This window comes from Rhincodon typus, chromosome 21 (genome assembly GCF_021869965.1).
Source record: "Rhincodon typus isolate 14 chromosome 21, sRhiTyp1.1, whole genome shotgun sequence".
Taxonomy (NCBI): domain Eukaryota; kingdom Metazoa; phylum Chordata; class Chondrichthyes; order Orectolobiformes; family Rhincodontidae; genus Rhincodon; species Rhincodon typus.
In genome coordinates, this window is record NC_063352.1 from 37,880,884 (window position 1) to 37,896,429 (window position 15,546).

Consider the following 15,546-nt stretch of genomic DNA (forward strand, 5'->3'; position numbering starts at 1 on the left):
AGCTCCTCGATAGCCTTTCTGACTGTTCCAGAACCCATGAACTCTCCCTTTCCATGAAGCGTTGACGATACCTTGGAATCTGAGATGGTGAGAGTGGATGATGCTGTCTTGGTGTCTTTACCATCTGAAGAGGAGAATGAATTTCTTTTGAGACACTCTGGGTGAAAGAGGCAAGCTGCTGTGCTGCCCATATGAGAGGCAGAGTTGGAGGAACCTGACCTGGTGCTAAAACACCCCAGGAGGAGCTACAGAAAAAAAGTACCAGCTTATGTCCTCAGACTTAGAGGGGGAGGAATGTAGTGATTGTAATGAGGTCAGCCAGGTCCACCTTATAGAATATGAGTTCCCTGATTGGGGCTGTTAATCTGGTCCAATCAGGGAGCCTTGGCTGACAGATATGAACAGGAGGGTGAGATGTTCTGTTCACCATGAGCACTGGCTCTGAGGGAGCTGGATCAGTGTCAAGAACTCTTCACATGTCACTAACGGGGATGACTTGGTGACGGGATATTGGCCTCTGTAGAGTTACTTCAGTTCTGACTCTTGCACAGACTGGGATATCTTACACAGTTGGCTTGAACATGCTGGACCAATTTCAGAAAACACAAGATCAAACGAGCAATCATAGAAATCAGAAATGTATTTGACAGTTTGCTGAATTTGGTTTCTGTGAGGGCAGCCAGTTATCTGCTGATCATCATTTATATTCTCCTTTCCTTGGCCAGAAAAATGGCAGATGGTGGGTATGTGCTGAACAAACCTAGTGACATTTGTGGCCATCTTTTAAACCCTTGGTTTGTTAGTCAGTGTCCAGAAATAGAAAATTAACTGATTCCAGCACCATTACTTTGCAACAACAGTGATTAAATCTCATGGCAGCTATTCACAGCTTACTGACAAATGCCAGAATTTGGATCAGTTTCCAGCCACCAAACAAAAACCATTTGGGAACACAAAACTTATTGATGGCGCAGTAGATAAATTCCATGCATGGTTTGCATTCTGCCCAGAGGGCCGCTACTACCAATTTCAATCCCTAATCTCTGCCATGTTAATCGCGGTCAGTCAGAGTGGTGATGTAGTTGTGACCCTGAAAAGAATTAGCCACTGCGCACTGCTCTTCAGTGCACCCTGCTGGAGGCTTGTGCAGAGGGCTCATATATAATCTTTTCAGCACCTTAAGAGAATGAAGATGTTCTGTTGTAGTATTCTTGACTGCTAAAACCTTTGCATGAAGAACACATGGAAACATCAGGACGTTGCAGATAATTTGAATTATGCAGATGGGTTTTACAGCCTGGACTACACCATGTGTTTTCATAGAATGATCCAGCCCAGAAAAGGAATTCATTCAGCCCACTGTGCCTGTTCTTTGGTAGAACTATCAGTTAATCCAATACCAGTTTCCTTTCCTCTAACCCTGTAAATGGTTGCCCTTCAGTTTCCTTTTGAAATGTATTATTGAATCTGTTCTCATTGCCTGTTTTGGCACATCATAACATACTTGCTATGTAAAAACAAATTCTCCTCATCTCACTCGTTACGCTGGTCGTTTTAAATCTGGGTCCTCTGGTTATTGGCCCTTCTGAAAACATGTTCTCCGACCCTTTCAACATTTTTCATGATATTGAATACATCTATCAAATTTCCCCTTTCTCTGTTCTTGTCCTTCCTGATTATGGGAGGGATGATCCTGCGGTGTACAGGACTTAGGAGCAGGAGTTGGTCATTTGGCTATTCAAGCCTGCTCCACCATTCAGTAAGAGCACTGCTACTCTGGCTGTGGTCTCAGTTCCACTTTCCTGTCTTTCTCCCCAATTACCTTTGACTCCCTTACACAAGTACCCAGAATTTACAAGTGAACCTTAAATATGAGTGTGTCTGTGGGATTATTCCGTTGTGTGTGGCTTCATAGCTAAATCCAGTCTTGCAGTAAGTGGACATGTAGTTTCAGCAAAACAGCTACACACCAACCAACAGCAGAATGTTGGATGACTTTCCCCAGGGTATACTAGTGCTACACTGGCAACCTCCAATGAATGTTCATAACATCCTAAGAAATAGAAGCCAAAGTAGTCAAATAAGCCCCTTGAGCCTGCTCTGCCATTCACTAAGATTATGACTGATCTGATTATGGCCTTAGCTCTACTTTCCTGCCTGCCCAGCCAAAACCTTGTCAATCAAAAATCTGTCTAACTTAACCTTGAAAATTCTCAGTAACCCAGTCTCCATGGCTCTCTGGCATAGAAAATTCCAAAGATTAATCCCCCTCTAAGAAAAGAAATTTCTTCTGATCATCACCTTAAAGGAGTGATACTTTACTTTGAAACAGTGTCCACCCTTCCCTCCCCTCCAAGTTCCAGAAAACATCCTTTCAGCATTTACCCTGCCAAGTCCCATACATGTTTGAATAAGATCACCCTGCAGTCTTTTAAACCCCAGTCAGTATAGGCTCAACCTTTCCCTATCAGCAACCCTCTTCATTCCAGAAATCAGCCTGGCAAACCTTGTTTGAATTGTTTTCAAAACTAGTGTATCCCTTCTTGTGTAAAGACGTTATAATTCATGATGAAATATCACCAAGGCCATATTATAGCAAGACTTCCCTACTTTTACACTCCATCCCCCTGGCAATAAACAGCAGCATTTCAATTTCCCTCTCTACTTACTTGCTGTATTTCCATTCTAACAATTGGTGCTGCATATCTGAGGATCCCCAAATCCCTTTATGCAGCATTTTGTAGTTTATCTCCATTTAATTAATATTCTGCTGTTCTGTTTTCCTGATGATGTGGATGACCATGCATTTTCCATATTTACTCCAATCCCTGCTGATCTTCCAAGCAAAAACCTTACATAGAAAATCAACATTGGCGATTCAGCCCATCTTTCATATCAGTCAATGACGAGGTTAAAACCATCTTTCTGCACAAGGTCTGTAACATATTGGTTACCAGCCTTCCAAGTATACATTCAAGTGCATTTTAAATGTAGTGAGACTTCCTGCTTCTTCCTCTTTAGGCCATGAGATCCAGAACTCTACTACCCTCTGGTGGTTTCATTGGTGAAATAATGCTTGCTCAGATCCTCTTTAATCCTTTCACCAATCACTTTACACCTAGGCGTGCTGTTGTTTGCCCCTCTGCAAAGGTAAATGGGTCATTCCTCACAATTTTATACAACTCACCCCTCAGCTCTTCAGTTTTTAAGGAAAACAACTCCAGCTTTAACTCTGTTTAACTCTTGTTTCCATCTCCATAGATGCTGCCAGAACTGCTGAATTTCTCTAGCATTTTCTCTTTTTATTTCAGCCTTTCCTCATAGCTAAACTGGGCAAGTTCTGGTAGTATCCTTGTAAATCTTCTGCTTTTAATGTGTTGACCAGAACTAAGCACAATTTGCAAACTATGGTGAAATGAACGCAGATCATGCAGAATCTCCCAGGTCTTGTATTCTGTGCCTCAGCTTATAAAGGAGAACGACCATGTATGACTCAAACCAAACTGCTGGTGATTCCACACTGGTCTCATCCATAAGCCTATGTCACACAAAGGTAAACAGTTATGTAACTTAAGAAAGGGTATGCCAGCATCCTTTCAATGGTATCAGATGATTAATAATGAAAGCTAATCCAAAAAAACTGTCTATCACGTAATAAATTTAAATGTCTAAACTGAAATAGCAAAGGTGTTGGAGGGTCCATTGACAGTGCTATCCAGTGCATTTACCAACAATAACCTGCTTATTGATCCACAGTTCTAGCAGAACTGCTCAGCTGTAGACCTCATGACAACCTTGGTCAAACATGGACATAAGAGCTGAATTCCAGAGGTAAAGAGGGAATGACCATCCTTGACATCGGGGCAGCATTTCTCAGAGTGATAGGAATCCTAATAGAGCTGAAAACGTTGAGATTTGGGTTGGAAGTATGTGTTCTCTACTGGTTGAAATCATACCTTGCAAAAAGGAAGATATTTTTGTTGTTGGAGGCCAGTCATCTCAGCACAGGACATTGCTTCAGGAGTTGGGTTGTTGACCTAGGCCGACTCATCTTCACCTGCTTCATCAATGATATTCTTTAAGCCATAAGGCCACACAAGGGCCAGATAATGACCATCTCCAACAAGAGAGAATTTAACTGTCATTGCCCATCACTGACTCCCCACTATTAATATCCTGGAGGAATGCATGAGTCATATCAATCCTGTGGCTACAACAGCAGGTCAGACACTACAAATTCTGTGGCAAATAATTCACCTCCTGTATTCCCAAAGCCTGTCCCCCATGTACAAGGCACACATCAGGATTGCGATGGGATACTTCCCATTTGCTTGGATGGGTGCAGCTCAAGCAACACTGAAGTAGCCTTCTTGTTTTCCATTGCTGAATTCTCCATTCACCACCTTCAACATTTACTCCCTTCACCAATGTTGCACAGTGGCAGCAGTGTGCAATATCTTCAAGATGCACATAGCAACACTCCTTTGACAATACCTTCCAAACATGCCACCTCTACTACTTAGAACAGTGATCTCCAACTGTTTTAAGCATGCAATCACCTTTTGAATTTGTAATCCAGGATCCGTCCCAAAGAAGATGCAGAATAAATGGTTAATTTTTAGTGCTATATAAATTACACAGAAATATAGAAAATAGGTGCAGGAGTAGGCCATTCTGCCCTTCGAGCCTGCATCACCATTCAATACGATCATGGCTGATCATGCAATCTCAATATCCCACTCCCGCTTTCTCTCCATACCCCTAGTTCCCTTTAGCTGCAAGGGCCATGTCCAGCTCCCTGTTGAATATATCTAATGAAGTGGCCCCAACAGCTTCCTGTGGGAGAGAATTCCACAGGTTCACAACTCTCTGAGAGAAGAAATTCTTCCTCATCAGTCTTAAATGGCTTACCTGTTATTCTTAGACTGTGACCCCTAGTTCTAGACTTCCCCAGTGATCAGGAACATTCTTCCCGCATCTATCTTGTCCAGTCCCATCAGGATTTTATATGTTTCTGCGAGATTCTCCCTCATTCTTCTAAATTCCCGCAAATGCAAGCCCAGTCGATTCAGTCTTTCCTCATGTACCTGCCTGCCATCCCAGGAATCAGTCTGGTGAATCCCAAAACCATGGTATATGTAATTCTTCATTTTGTCCTCTACTTACCAAGCCTTTGTTTGACATCTGTAACTGCACATGATCTGCACATTGAATACAGGCCATCGAACAGGTATCTGTAAGGTGGCTGTGACACTTGGACTTGATTATCTTTGTTAGGGAGAACTCTGTCTCACAGAGGAATGTAGAATCAACATAAGCTATGACTTTAAAAGCACAGGATATTAGGAGAGGGGTTGATGAGTTCCCAAAAGTCATTGTCCCTTTCAGCTCAATATCATTTTGCGTGGTAATTATGTTCATATCAACTCCACTACTTTGTAAATCAAACATCTGCTGGAATTTGTCAACCCACCAATGTTTAAAACACGATAATGTGTTCCATCACATCTAATTCCGGAAATTGCCTGTTAAAATCCTCCGTTAATTCTGCATTGGCATTTTCTGCCTGGAACTATTTTTCTTTGTCTTTGTCTAATATTTTCTCCAGACTCAGTGAGTATTGCAGCATTATATTGTTTAATTGGGAGCACCACAGACCCAACTTCAATTTGAAAGCATTCGTGGCACTGATTATATGTGCCAAGTCTCCCTCCTTTCCCTGCAGTTCCTCATTCACCTCCTTCAGTTTTGATGTTACATCTGTAAGGAACTCAAAGTCCAGCAACCATGCATTATCTGACAACTCGATGCACATTTTATTTAAGAGAATTGATGATTTCAGGCATCAGATCAAGAAAAGTCTTTTCAGGGTATTCCCTTGACTTGACATTAACATGGTGGATAAGTTCAACATAGGCTGCATTAAGTTTGAAGAGTAAGGATTTAAACAAGTAATGCTGAAGGACTGTTACTCAAATCAAGTTTACAATCTTAACAATTACTTTTGTGACATGAGAAAAGACCATAACATTACTTGCTGAAGCCTGCTGGTGGATTATGCAGTGATAATTGACAAATGGGTGGAAGTCAGGATCATTCCTGCAAAAATGCAACATTGGCTACAAGCACGGCTGTGCACCATGGGTTGTGATACAAACCAGTTTCTTGATTTTTTCTTATCGTCACCCTTTGTTCTCTCTTTAAGGGCAAAAGGATGAAAAGATCATCTTTAGTTGTTATGTCTTTAAAAGCTTACATTTTGAAACAATTAACTGGGCTGCGTCGATCATGTTGATTGATTCACATTGAATTTCTATTGCTGAATTCCCCTCCATCAACATTTTTGGGGTTACCATTGACCAGAAGCATAACAGGAGCAACAGTATACATATAATATAGAGTAGTTTGGGAATTCTGTGACATGTAACTCACCTTCTGATTCTCCATACATGTGTCTGAAATCAGAAATATTGTGGAATATGCCCCATGTGCTTAGGTGAGTGCAGCTCCAACCATATTCACCATTCAAGACACTGTGACTCACTTGACTAACACCCTATCCTCCCCAACAAAACGTCACTCCCTCCATTAGCAGTGCATTGTGGCAGTGGTGTGTACTATCTACAAGGTATACCAGAGCAACTTGCCAAAGTTTCATTAACAGTGCCTCCAAAACGCAAGACTTCAATCACTCAGAAAGACAAGAACAGCAGACAGGACTGTGTTCCCTCCAAGTCACCCATCATCCTGACTCGAAACCGTATTACTGTTTCTTCAATATTTCTGGGTGAAAATCCTACCTAACTGTACCATGGAGTAACTTCATCAATTGATAATGTGGTGTAAGAAGGCTTGTCAGGAGAAATTAAGAATTGGCAATAATGCTGGCGTTGCCGGTGATGCCCACACCATTTGAATGTATTTAAAAAAAAGGGATGGAAAGCCGGAATCCCACTCCTATAGAATGTTTGAATACTTTATTATTAAAAATTTAATGAAAATATTTATTTAAAGCACTTTTTATACCTCACAATTAATTGTATTTTCATTGATTTTTATAACAAAAGAAAATAACCTTACTGGTTGGTCACCAATCACTGCAACATATCAGTTTTAATTTTCTCCCATCTCCTCGACAAAACATCAGTCGTGGCTTCTTCTATCTTCCATGTACTCTTAATTTTTTCCTTATATCTTTTCTTTCTTTTCCTCATGGTCTTTGAATGGAATTGCAGCTTCGAGCCAAAACCTGCTCCCAGTGAATTGTCACATGTTGGCAGGAAGAGCATCAAATAACTCAAATTTTAAAATTCAGGAGTAATTTGTCCTCCTCCATCTTCACCAGATGGTGGAGTGTATATTTTAATTTAATAAGTGCCATTCAACAGAAATATATCAAAAGATGCATTCAGAATTGGATACAAATCTTATTTGAGAGGCTTTGTTTGAAATTTGCCCTACTGTGGTTGCAGCATAGGCTTAACGGCACTATGACCTCTGATAGCACTAAGAACTCAGTCACTGCCTATCTAATACCTGTGTACATTAATCTAAACTCAATCCTACCATCAAAGGATTAAGCAGCAATTTAGTCTGATTTGCACTGAAATCATGGGGCAATCCATTCCAAACAGATTTGCACAGGTGGCTTGTAAATCCCATATAACCTGTCAATAAGGCACTCGTCTTCGGATATTTTGCAACATAAACTGATAACATTTCTGAAGTACTATCAGCAGTGTGAATGTACTTTGCGAGCCATTTCCTATTCGCCATAGATTCCAATAATTGCAATAGTTGGTGAAATAGGTTTGCTCAAACAGAGACATAGTTATAGTTGTGATTTTTTTTACATTTCTTTATCAAGCTCCATGATTTGCTATAATATCAGTTGAAGAGAACTGTTTACCTTTTGGAAAGTGCAAGGCCTCTCATTAATACTGGACTTTTGTAGCTATTACATGGGTTACTTTGTTGAGCTGCAATCTTTAATAAAAATGTGAAAAGAGGATGTTGTTTAACACCATGGCTGCAATTATTCTGTTTACACAGGCTTGTTCCCATTATGAATGAGTTGTCATTTGTGTATTATTCAAGGTTGTTTGACACAATTTGATGAATGCGTGGCTCAAAGCATGGTGCAACAGGGAGGATTTTAGATTCCTGGATTACTGGGACTGTTTATGGGGAAGGTGTGACCTGTACAGGTGGGACAGACTGTACCTGAACAGAACAGGATGGATCAGTGCTGCAGGGAGGCGTTTAAACTAGTTTTCAAAGGGAGGAGACACCAAATGTGTATAGGCACACAGCATAATACAGGAAAGGAACCAGGGCAAGAGTGAGTTCAATTTTGTTGAGATTCAATGATGTAAGGTGAGGGTGGGTGGCCTCTACTTTACTGCTAGGACTAGCTGAGTTGCTAGACAGCTGGTTTGCAATGCAGAGTGATGCCAAGAGTGTGGATTCACCAGCTCAGGTTACCATGAAGGACTCCCCTTCTCAACCTCCCCCCTTGCCTGAGACATGGTGGCTCTCAGGTTAAACCACCACCTGCCATCCCTCTCTGATGAGAGAGCAGCCCTATGGTCTGGTAAGACTCTGGTGACTTTACCTTACCTTTATTATAGGTAAGACAGATGAGTTAAGGGCCTGGATTGACACATGAAACTATGATATTGTTGCCATCACAGAGATGTGGTTGAAGAAGTGGCAGGACTCAATGTTCCAGGGAATAGAATCTTCCGGTAAGATGCGAGGGTGCAGAAGAGGAAGTGATGTTGCAGTATTAATTAAGAAGTCAGTTGCTACAGAAAAGGAGGGATGATATCTTGGAAGAACCTACAAATGTGGCTTTGTGCACAGAGTTTAGGAATAAAAAGGGGCAGTCACATTGCTGGGAGTGTTTAGTAGACCTGCAAACCGGGGCAATAGAGGAGCAGATATGCAAACAATACTCTGTGATATAACAGTACTAGGTTAATTATATTAGGGGATTTTGAACACCCTCAACATTAATTAGAATAGTCAAAGTGCAAAATGTTATGGACTAGACCAAACTCCCTCAAAATATATTAAGAAGATATACTAGACCTTAACTTTTTCTTATTTTAAAGTTAAGTGTAAGGCCTTGCATTCCAGATGTAATTTGATTGGACTTTAAGCGAAACACGCTTTATTTTTACACTACAATTAAAATACAGACAAAATAAAAATAAACAAATAGATTTGGCTTTACTGTAACTCTATTGAAATGCTTAATAAAATAGTATATATATTAACTACTAATTAACTGTTCCAGTATGGTAACATGCCATAAATACACTCTTGGCAATGGCATATTCAGTAAAACAGACTGTTTTAAATGCAATTCTAATAGCAGGAAGACTGCCCCAGCTCTTTGCTGTGACAAACAGAGGAATAAGAGCTTTCACATCTAGCTTCAAGACCCCAGCAACTACTGAAAGCTAAAGCTAAAAATCTTGGTTCTGTGGGAGCTTGACCCCACCTATTCAGGCTGCTTCTGTTGTTCCAACTTAAAAAAAAAACCCTAAGGCTTCACAAGCTGTTTGCTTTATTGGCTTTGAGCAGACTGCTTGACACCTCTGTCTCAACCTTTCTTCCTGAAAAAAAAAACCAGGATGAAATACACTTCTTAAAGCAATGGTATCGTCACAAAAGATTCAAAGGGGGCAGATTTCTTGTAATGAATTCAGGAAAACTCTTTATGTCAACATGTAAAAGGTCCAACAAGAGAGGGTGCAGTGCTGGACCTGATTCTGGGGAGCGAAGTCAGACAGGTGGTTGGGTGGGGGCAGTATGGGACAATTTTGGGAATAACAACCATTATACAGTATGATTTAAGTTTGTTGTGGAAATGAAATAGGATGGCCTGCAAAAAAAAATGATTTTCAATTGGGAAGGCAGGTTTAGTTAAAATGAGGCAGGATCTGGTCAAAATAGACTTGGAACAGCTACTTGTGGACCAATCTACAATAGAACAGTGGGGGTGTTCAGAAAGGAAATGGGGAGGGTACTGATTCAATATGTTCGCTTTAGGTGAAATGCAGGAGCAACAGGCCCAGAGAACTCTCGATGCCTAGGAATATTCATGACTGGATACGAAGGGAAAGACAGACTTCTAGCAGTTGCAAAGGGAAGAAGTCAATTGAAACCCTAGTAGAGTATAGAAAGTGCTGGGGGAACTTAAAAAAAGCAATTAGGAGAACAAAGTCGGGCATTAAAACACTGACAGGCAAAATTAGGGAGAATCTCAAGATATTCTGTAACTATATGAAAGGGAAGAGGGTAATCAGGGAAAGAGTAGGGGATATTAGGGACCAAAAGGGCAATCTGTGTATGGAGCTGGAGGACGTTGGTAGAATGTTAATTGAGTGCTTCACTTCCAATAGAAACATAGAATCCTTATGTGTGGAACCAGGCCATTTGGCTCATCAAATCCACACTGACTCTCTGAAGAGCATGCCACCCAGACCTACCCCCTACCCTATACCTCTGGCTAATTTACCTCGTGTGCACATCCTGGAACACTATGGGGCAATATAGCATGGCCAATCCACCTAACCGGCACATCTTTGGACCGTGGGAGAAAACTGGAGAACCCGGAAGAAACCCGCACAGACACGGGGAGAATGTGCAAATACCACACAGACAGTTGCCCGAGGGTGGAATCGAACCTGGGTCCCAGGTGCTGTGACAGAGTAGTGCTCACCACTGAGCCATTGTGCTGCCCATTTCTGTCTCCATTCAGGAGAAGGATGCTGTAGGTACAGAATTTGAGGAGAGAGACTGTCAGGTTTTTGAGCAGATTAACTTAGGGAGTGAGAAGCCAATGGAGGTTTTAGTAAGCTTAAAAGTAGACAGATCCCCAGGTCCAGATGAGTTGTATCCCAGGCTGCAGTGGGAGACAAAGGAGGAAATTACAGAAGCTTTGACCTAAATTTTAATTGCCTCTCTGGCCATAGGAGAGGTGCCAGATGACTGGAGGACAGCTATTGTGGTTCTGTGTTTCAAAAAGGGTGGTAGCAATAAACCAGGGAACTACAGACCAGTGAGTCTCATTAGTGGTAGGGAAACTATTGGAGAAAATTCTGAAGGAGAGGATTAATCTCCACTTATAGAGGCTGGGTTTGTTCAGGCATAGTCAGCAAGGCTTTGTTAGAGGAAGGTCATGACTAAGAAACTTGATTGAATTTTCGAAGAGTTGATCAGGTGTGTTGCTAAGGGTAGTGCAGTTGATGTGTTGATGCAGTTTATATGGATTTCAGCAAAGCCTATGACAAGATCCCACATGGGAGACTGATTAAAAAAGGTAAAAGCACATGGGATTCAGGGTAACTTGGGAAGGTGGACCCAAAATTGGCTTAGGGTTAGGAGTCAGAAGTGGTGCGTGTATGAAATGAGCTGCCAGAGGATGTGGTGGAGGCTGGTACAATCACAACATTTAAAAGGCATCTGGATGGGTATACGAATAGGAAGGGTTTAGAGGGATATGGGCCAAATGCTGGTAAATGGGACCAGATTAATTCAGGATATTTGGTCAGCATGGATGAGTTGGACAGTAGGAGCAGTTTCCATGCTGTACAACTCTATGGTAGAAGGCTATTTGTGTGATTGGAGCCCTGTGTGCAGCAGTGTACCATAGGGACCAGTGCTGGATCTTTGAATACCTAAGTCATAATTAATACAAACAATATAGATAAGAATTTGGGGGGAGTGTGATGAGTAAGTTCAAAGAAGACATGAAAATTGGCTGAGTTGTTAATAGTGAGGAAAAAGGTCATCGGTTACAGAATGATATAGATGGGTTGGTCAGATGGACAGATGGAATTGAAATCTGAACATTGTGAGGTGATGCACTTTGGAAGAAGTAACAATGCAATGGAGTACTCAATGAAGGAACAGATGGTTCTTGGTGTGCCTGTCTGCAGATCTCTGAAGGTGGCATACAGGTTAATAGGGTGGCTAAGAAACGGGACACTTGCCTTTATCAGTCATGGATTAGATTATAAGAGCAGGGAGGTTATATTGGAGTTCTTCAAGAATTTGGTTAGGCCATAGCTGGAGTAGTGTGTGCAGTTCAGGTCACTACAGAATAGGAAGGATATGATCACACTGGTGCAGAAGAGATTCACCAGGGTGTTGCCTAGCATGGAGCATTTTAGCTATGAAGAGAGGATGGACAGGCTCATGTTGTTTTCTTTAGAGCAGAGAAGGTTGAGGGGGAGACCCAATTGAGATATATAAGACTTTAAGGAGCATGGACAGGAAGCAGCAGTTCCCTTTAGTTAAGGGTCAATAATGAGGGGGCATAATTTTAAAGTGAAACAGAGGAGGTTTAGAGGGGATTTGAGGAAAATGTTTTCACCCAGAGGGTTGGAAGAATCTGTGATACACTATTTGGGAGAGTAGTAAAGGAGGAAACTTCACAACCTATAAAAATTATGTGGATGAACATTTGAAATGTAACAACATTCAAGACCTTGGACCAAGTGCTGGACAGTGAGATTACTGTAGGTAGGTCAGTACAGACTGAATGGGCTGAATAGCCTCTTCTGTGCTGTGTGAGATTCTATGAAAAAGAAGAATTGTACCAGAAGTAGCAACTGACAGTCGAAACACCGCAGATTATAATTGAGATGTGTTAATAGTATTTTATCCTAGTAACTATCCTTGAGATATATGTCTTGCTAGCAAAGCTGGTATTTATTGCTCATCCCTTATTGCCCTTGGGAAGATGGTTTTGAACTTTTGTCTTGAACCTGTGCAGTCACTTGCATAGTGCTGTTAAATAGGGAGTGACAGGATTTTGAGGTGTTGATGCATGTGCAAGTCGGAGTGGTATACAATTACAGGGGCTAATGTTTCCAAGGGGCGGCTGGCCCACACCTTCTCAGTGGAAGAGGTTGCGAGATTGGAAGCTGCTGTTGAAGGACCATTGGCAAATTATAGCGACCTTAATTTATGTTAGAATCTGATTATTAAGTGCTACCCCTAAAATAATTCAGACATTTTCTGAATTAAATCTACTGTTCTGTGATCATCAGGATATTGAAGATGAAAGGATGGAAATGCCAATGCAGCAGGAGCAGGAGGAACTCACAGCAGAAGAAAAGAGAAAGATTGAACGGAAACTGAAGAAAGAGCGCAAAAAGAAAGATAAACAGCTGCTAAGGGAAGCTGGTGTATTAGTAGAAAAAGTGAAACCTCAGGAGCCATCAGCATCCGACCTTGCACTTGAATATCTGACAAGGTAACAGATAAAATTCCCCTTTATTTTGACAGTCATTTAATCAGGTGAACTTTTGCCAACTGTACTCAGTCTCTTGTGTTACTATTGATAACATTAGTGATCCTTCCCCAGCATAAACTTCATTTTATAAACTCACATGTTGTGAAGTGAAACTAACAACATTTCTGTAGAAAAACAGAAATCCAATATTCAGAGTGTAATTTGTCTACTTTTTTTTATTTTTGCATGGCTAGGGAAGCCATTATAGTCTGATGTTGAGGTTAACAATCCATTAAGGAACTATGCTCCCATTCTGAGCAATGAAAATCCACATTTTGCCTGAACTCGCATTGTCCTATGGTTGATTGTATGATAGAATCAGCAGTTTTTCAAACAAGGCTAACTGGGACTAGGGAAGTCATTCACTGTATCATCGCTTTCCCAGGAGATTTTGCTGTTTGTCAATGTGTGAATCTGGTTGGTATTTCTGTCTTTCTGCATGTAACCACAAGAAAGAAAGAACTTGTTACTCTGCACCTTTCACAGCCTCAGTGGATATCGAAGCACTTCAGAAATATCTCATTGTTGTAATGCAGGAAACATATGGCAGTCAAGTTTGTGTGCAGCAATCTCCTGCAAACAGCAATAAGATAATCTGTTTTGGTGATTTTGGTCGAGGGAGAATTGAGAATTCTGCCACTGAACCAATGGCAACACCTAACAATTGCATAAAAGGCTCACACCCACTGTTCTCTGTTGCTGTGTTCATGCTTAGCTTGTGTTGCGCCAACAAGATGAACACTTGCTGATTTAATCTCCAAATCGTATAGCAATGAGCTGATTATATCCTGAGAGGTCTAATTAGTATCCATTACGGCAGCATGGTGGCACAGTGGTTAGCACTGCTGCCTCACAGCTCTTGGGATTCAGATTCCATTCCAGCCTTGGGCGACTGCCTGTGTGGAGTTTGCATGTTTTCCTCATTTCTGCGTGGGTTTCTGCAGGGTACTGTAGTTTCTTCTAACAGTCCAAAGATGTGCAGATTAGGTGGATTGGCCATGCTAAATTGCCAGTAGGGTCCCAGTAGACAGATACAGGCTAGGTGGGTTTGCCATAGTAAATGCGGGGTTATGGGGTTAGGGTGGGTCTGGTGGGATGCTATTTGGAGGCTCGGTGCAGACTATATGGGCCAAATGGCTTCTATCTGCACTGTAAGGTTTCTATAATTTTATGAGCTGTTTTTCAGTGCATTGACCCAAGTTGAAAGTGCCCAGTCTCATTCCTAAAATATAATGACTCTACTTCAACAAGTGCTTCATTGGCTGTGAGGCCATGAAAAGCTGTATAGAAATACAAGTTTTTCTTTCTATGGTAATACTAGTGGAGATACTGAGCCAAGCGCACACCCTCAGAGGGAAAAGGGTGAGAGAATTCTCTAAGTGGAAACAAAGGATGTACTTTTTAAAAGCAAAAACTGTTTCCAGGCTACGCATACAAACAAAAACTGTGGCAGGATTAAGTCAGGATGTTGATTAAATTTATTACAGTCTCCAAATAAATCACCAAAGGGTTTACTTTAGTTTTGAAATAAATTTTCTGCTTATAAACTTGGGAGATTTGTGACTGGTTTGTTCCTAGAGAGGCTGCACTAATTTCATTATAAATCTCACATCACAGACAGGCAGCCTGTTTTCCGAGCTCTCATCATGCAGTAACACAGCACATTCTTGTAGCTTGTCAAACTTCACTGCTTTTTCATTGGAATGCTTATCATTTAATTTGGGATATAAATATTTACATGCACTTTGGATTTCAAATGTCCGCATAAAAGAGGTGTATTCATATTGTCTTATAAGTGTCCTGGCCAGCGTTCGAATAAAAGCAAAATACTGCAGATGCTGGCATTCTGAAAAAAGCACAGAGAATGCTGGAGAAACTGCGTGGGTCAGGCACCATCTGTGAAGAGAAATAGTGTTAATGATTCAGGTCGGTGCTCTTTCATCAGAATACTGAGCAAGTTGGCTGCTAAGTTTCAAAGTCAGCATGTAACATGCAGGTAGTGAGGATACCAGGCACTCATTGGAGCTATACTGCATGAGGTTGTCAATGCAGGAAGGAATTGATGCTCAATGTTTTGTTGCCTAACAGTCCTAATGGATTTTTAGTTGCAGAAGTGATGTGGACTTGATATCTGGTATCATGGAGCATGTTTTAAACCTGCAAGAGATAGTAGGAACTGCCGATGCTGGAGTATGAGATAACAAGGTGTGGAGCTGGATGAACACAGCAGGCCA

General features: G+C 41.3%; 1 protein-coding gene across 3 annotated transcripts in view; it reads left to right on the top strand.

Annotated features, from left to right (window-relative positions):
• LOC109917538 (uncharacterized protein C7orf50) overlaps positions 1 to 15,546 on the top strand; it is a 29,391-nt gene that overhangs the window by 6,589 nt on the left and 7,256 nt on the right. For all 3 annotated transcript variants that reach the window (XM_048609790.1, XM_048609791.1, XM_048609792.1), the window contains exon 2: positions 13,068 to 13,273. In XM_048609790.1, coding sequence (XP_048465747.1) covers positions 13,068 to 13,273 — 206 coding nt within the window. The remainder of the gene's footprint in view (positions 1 to 13,067; positions 13,274 to 15,546) is intronic.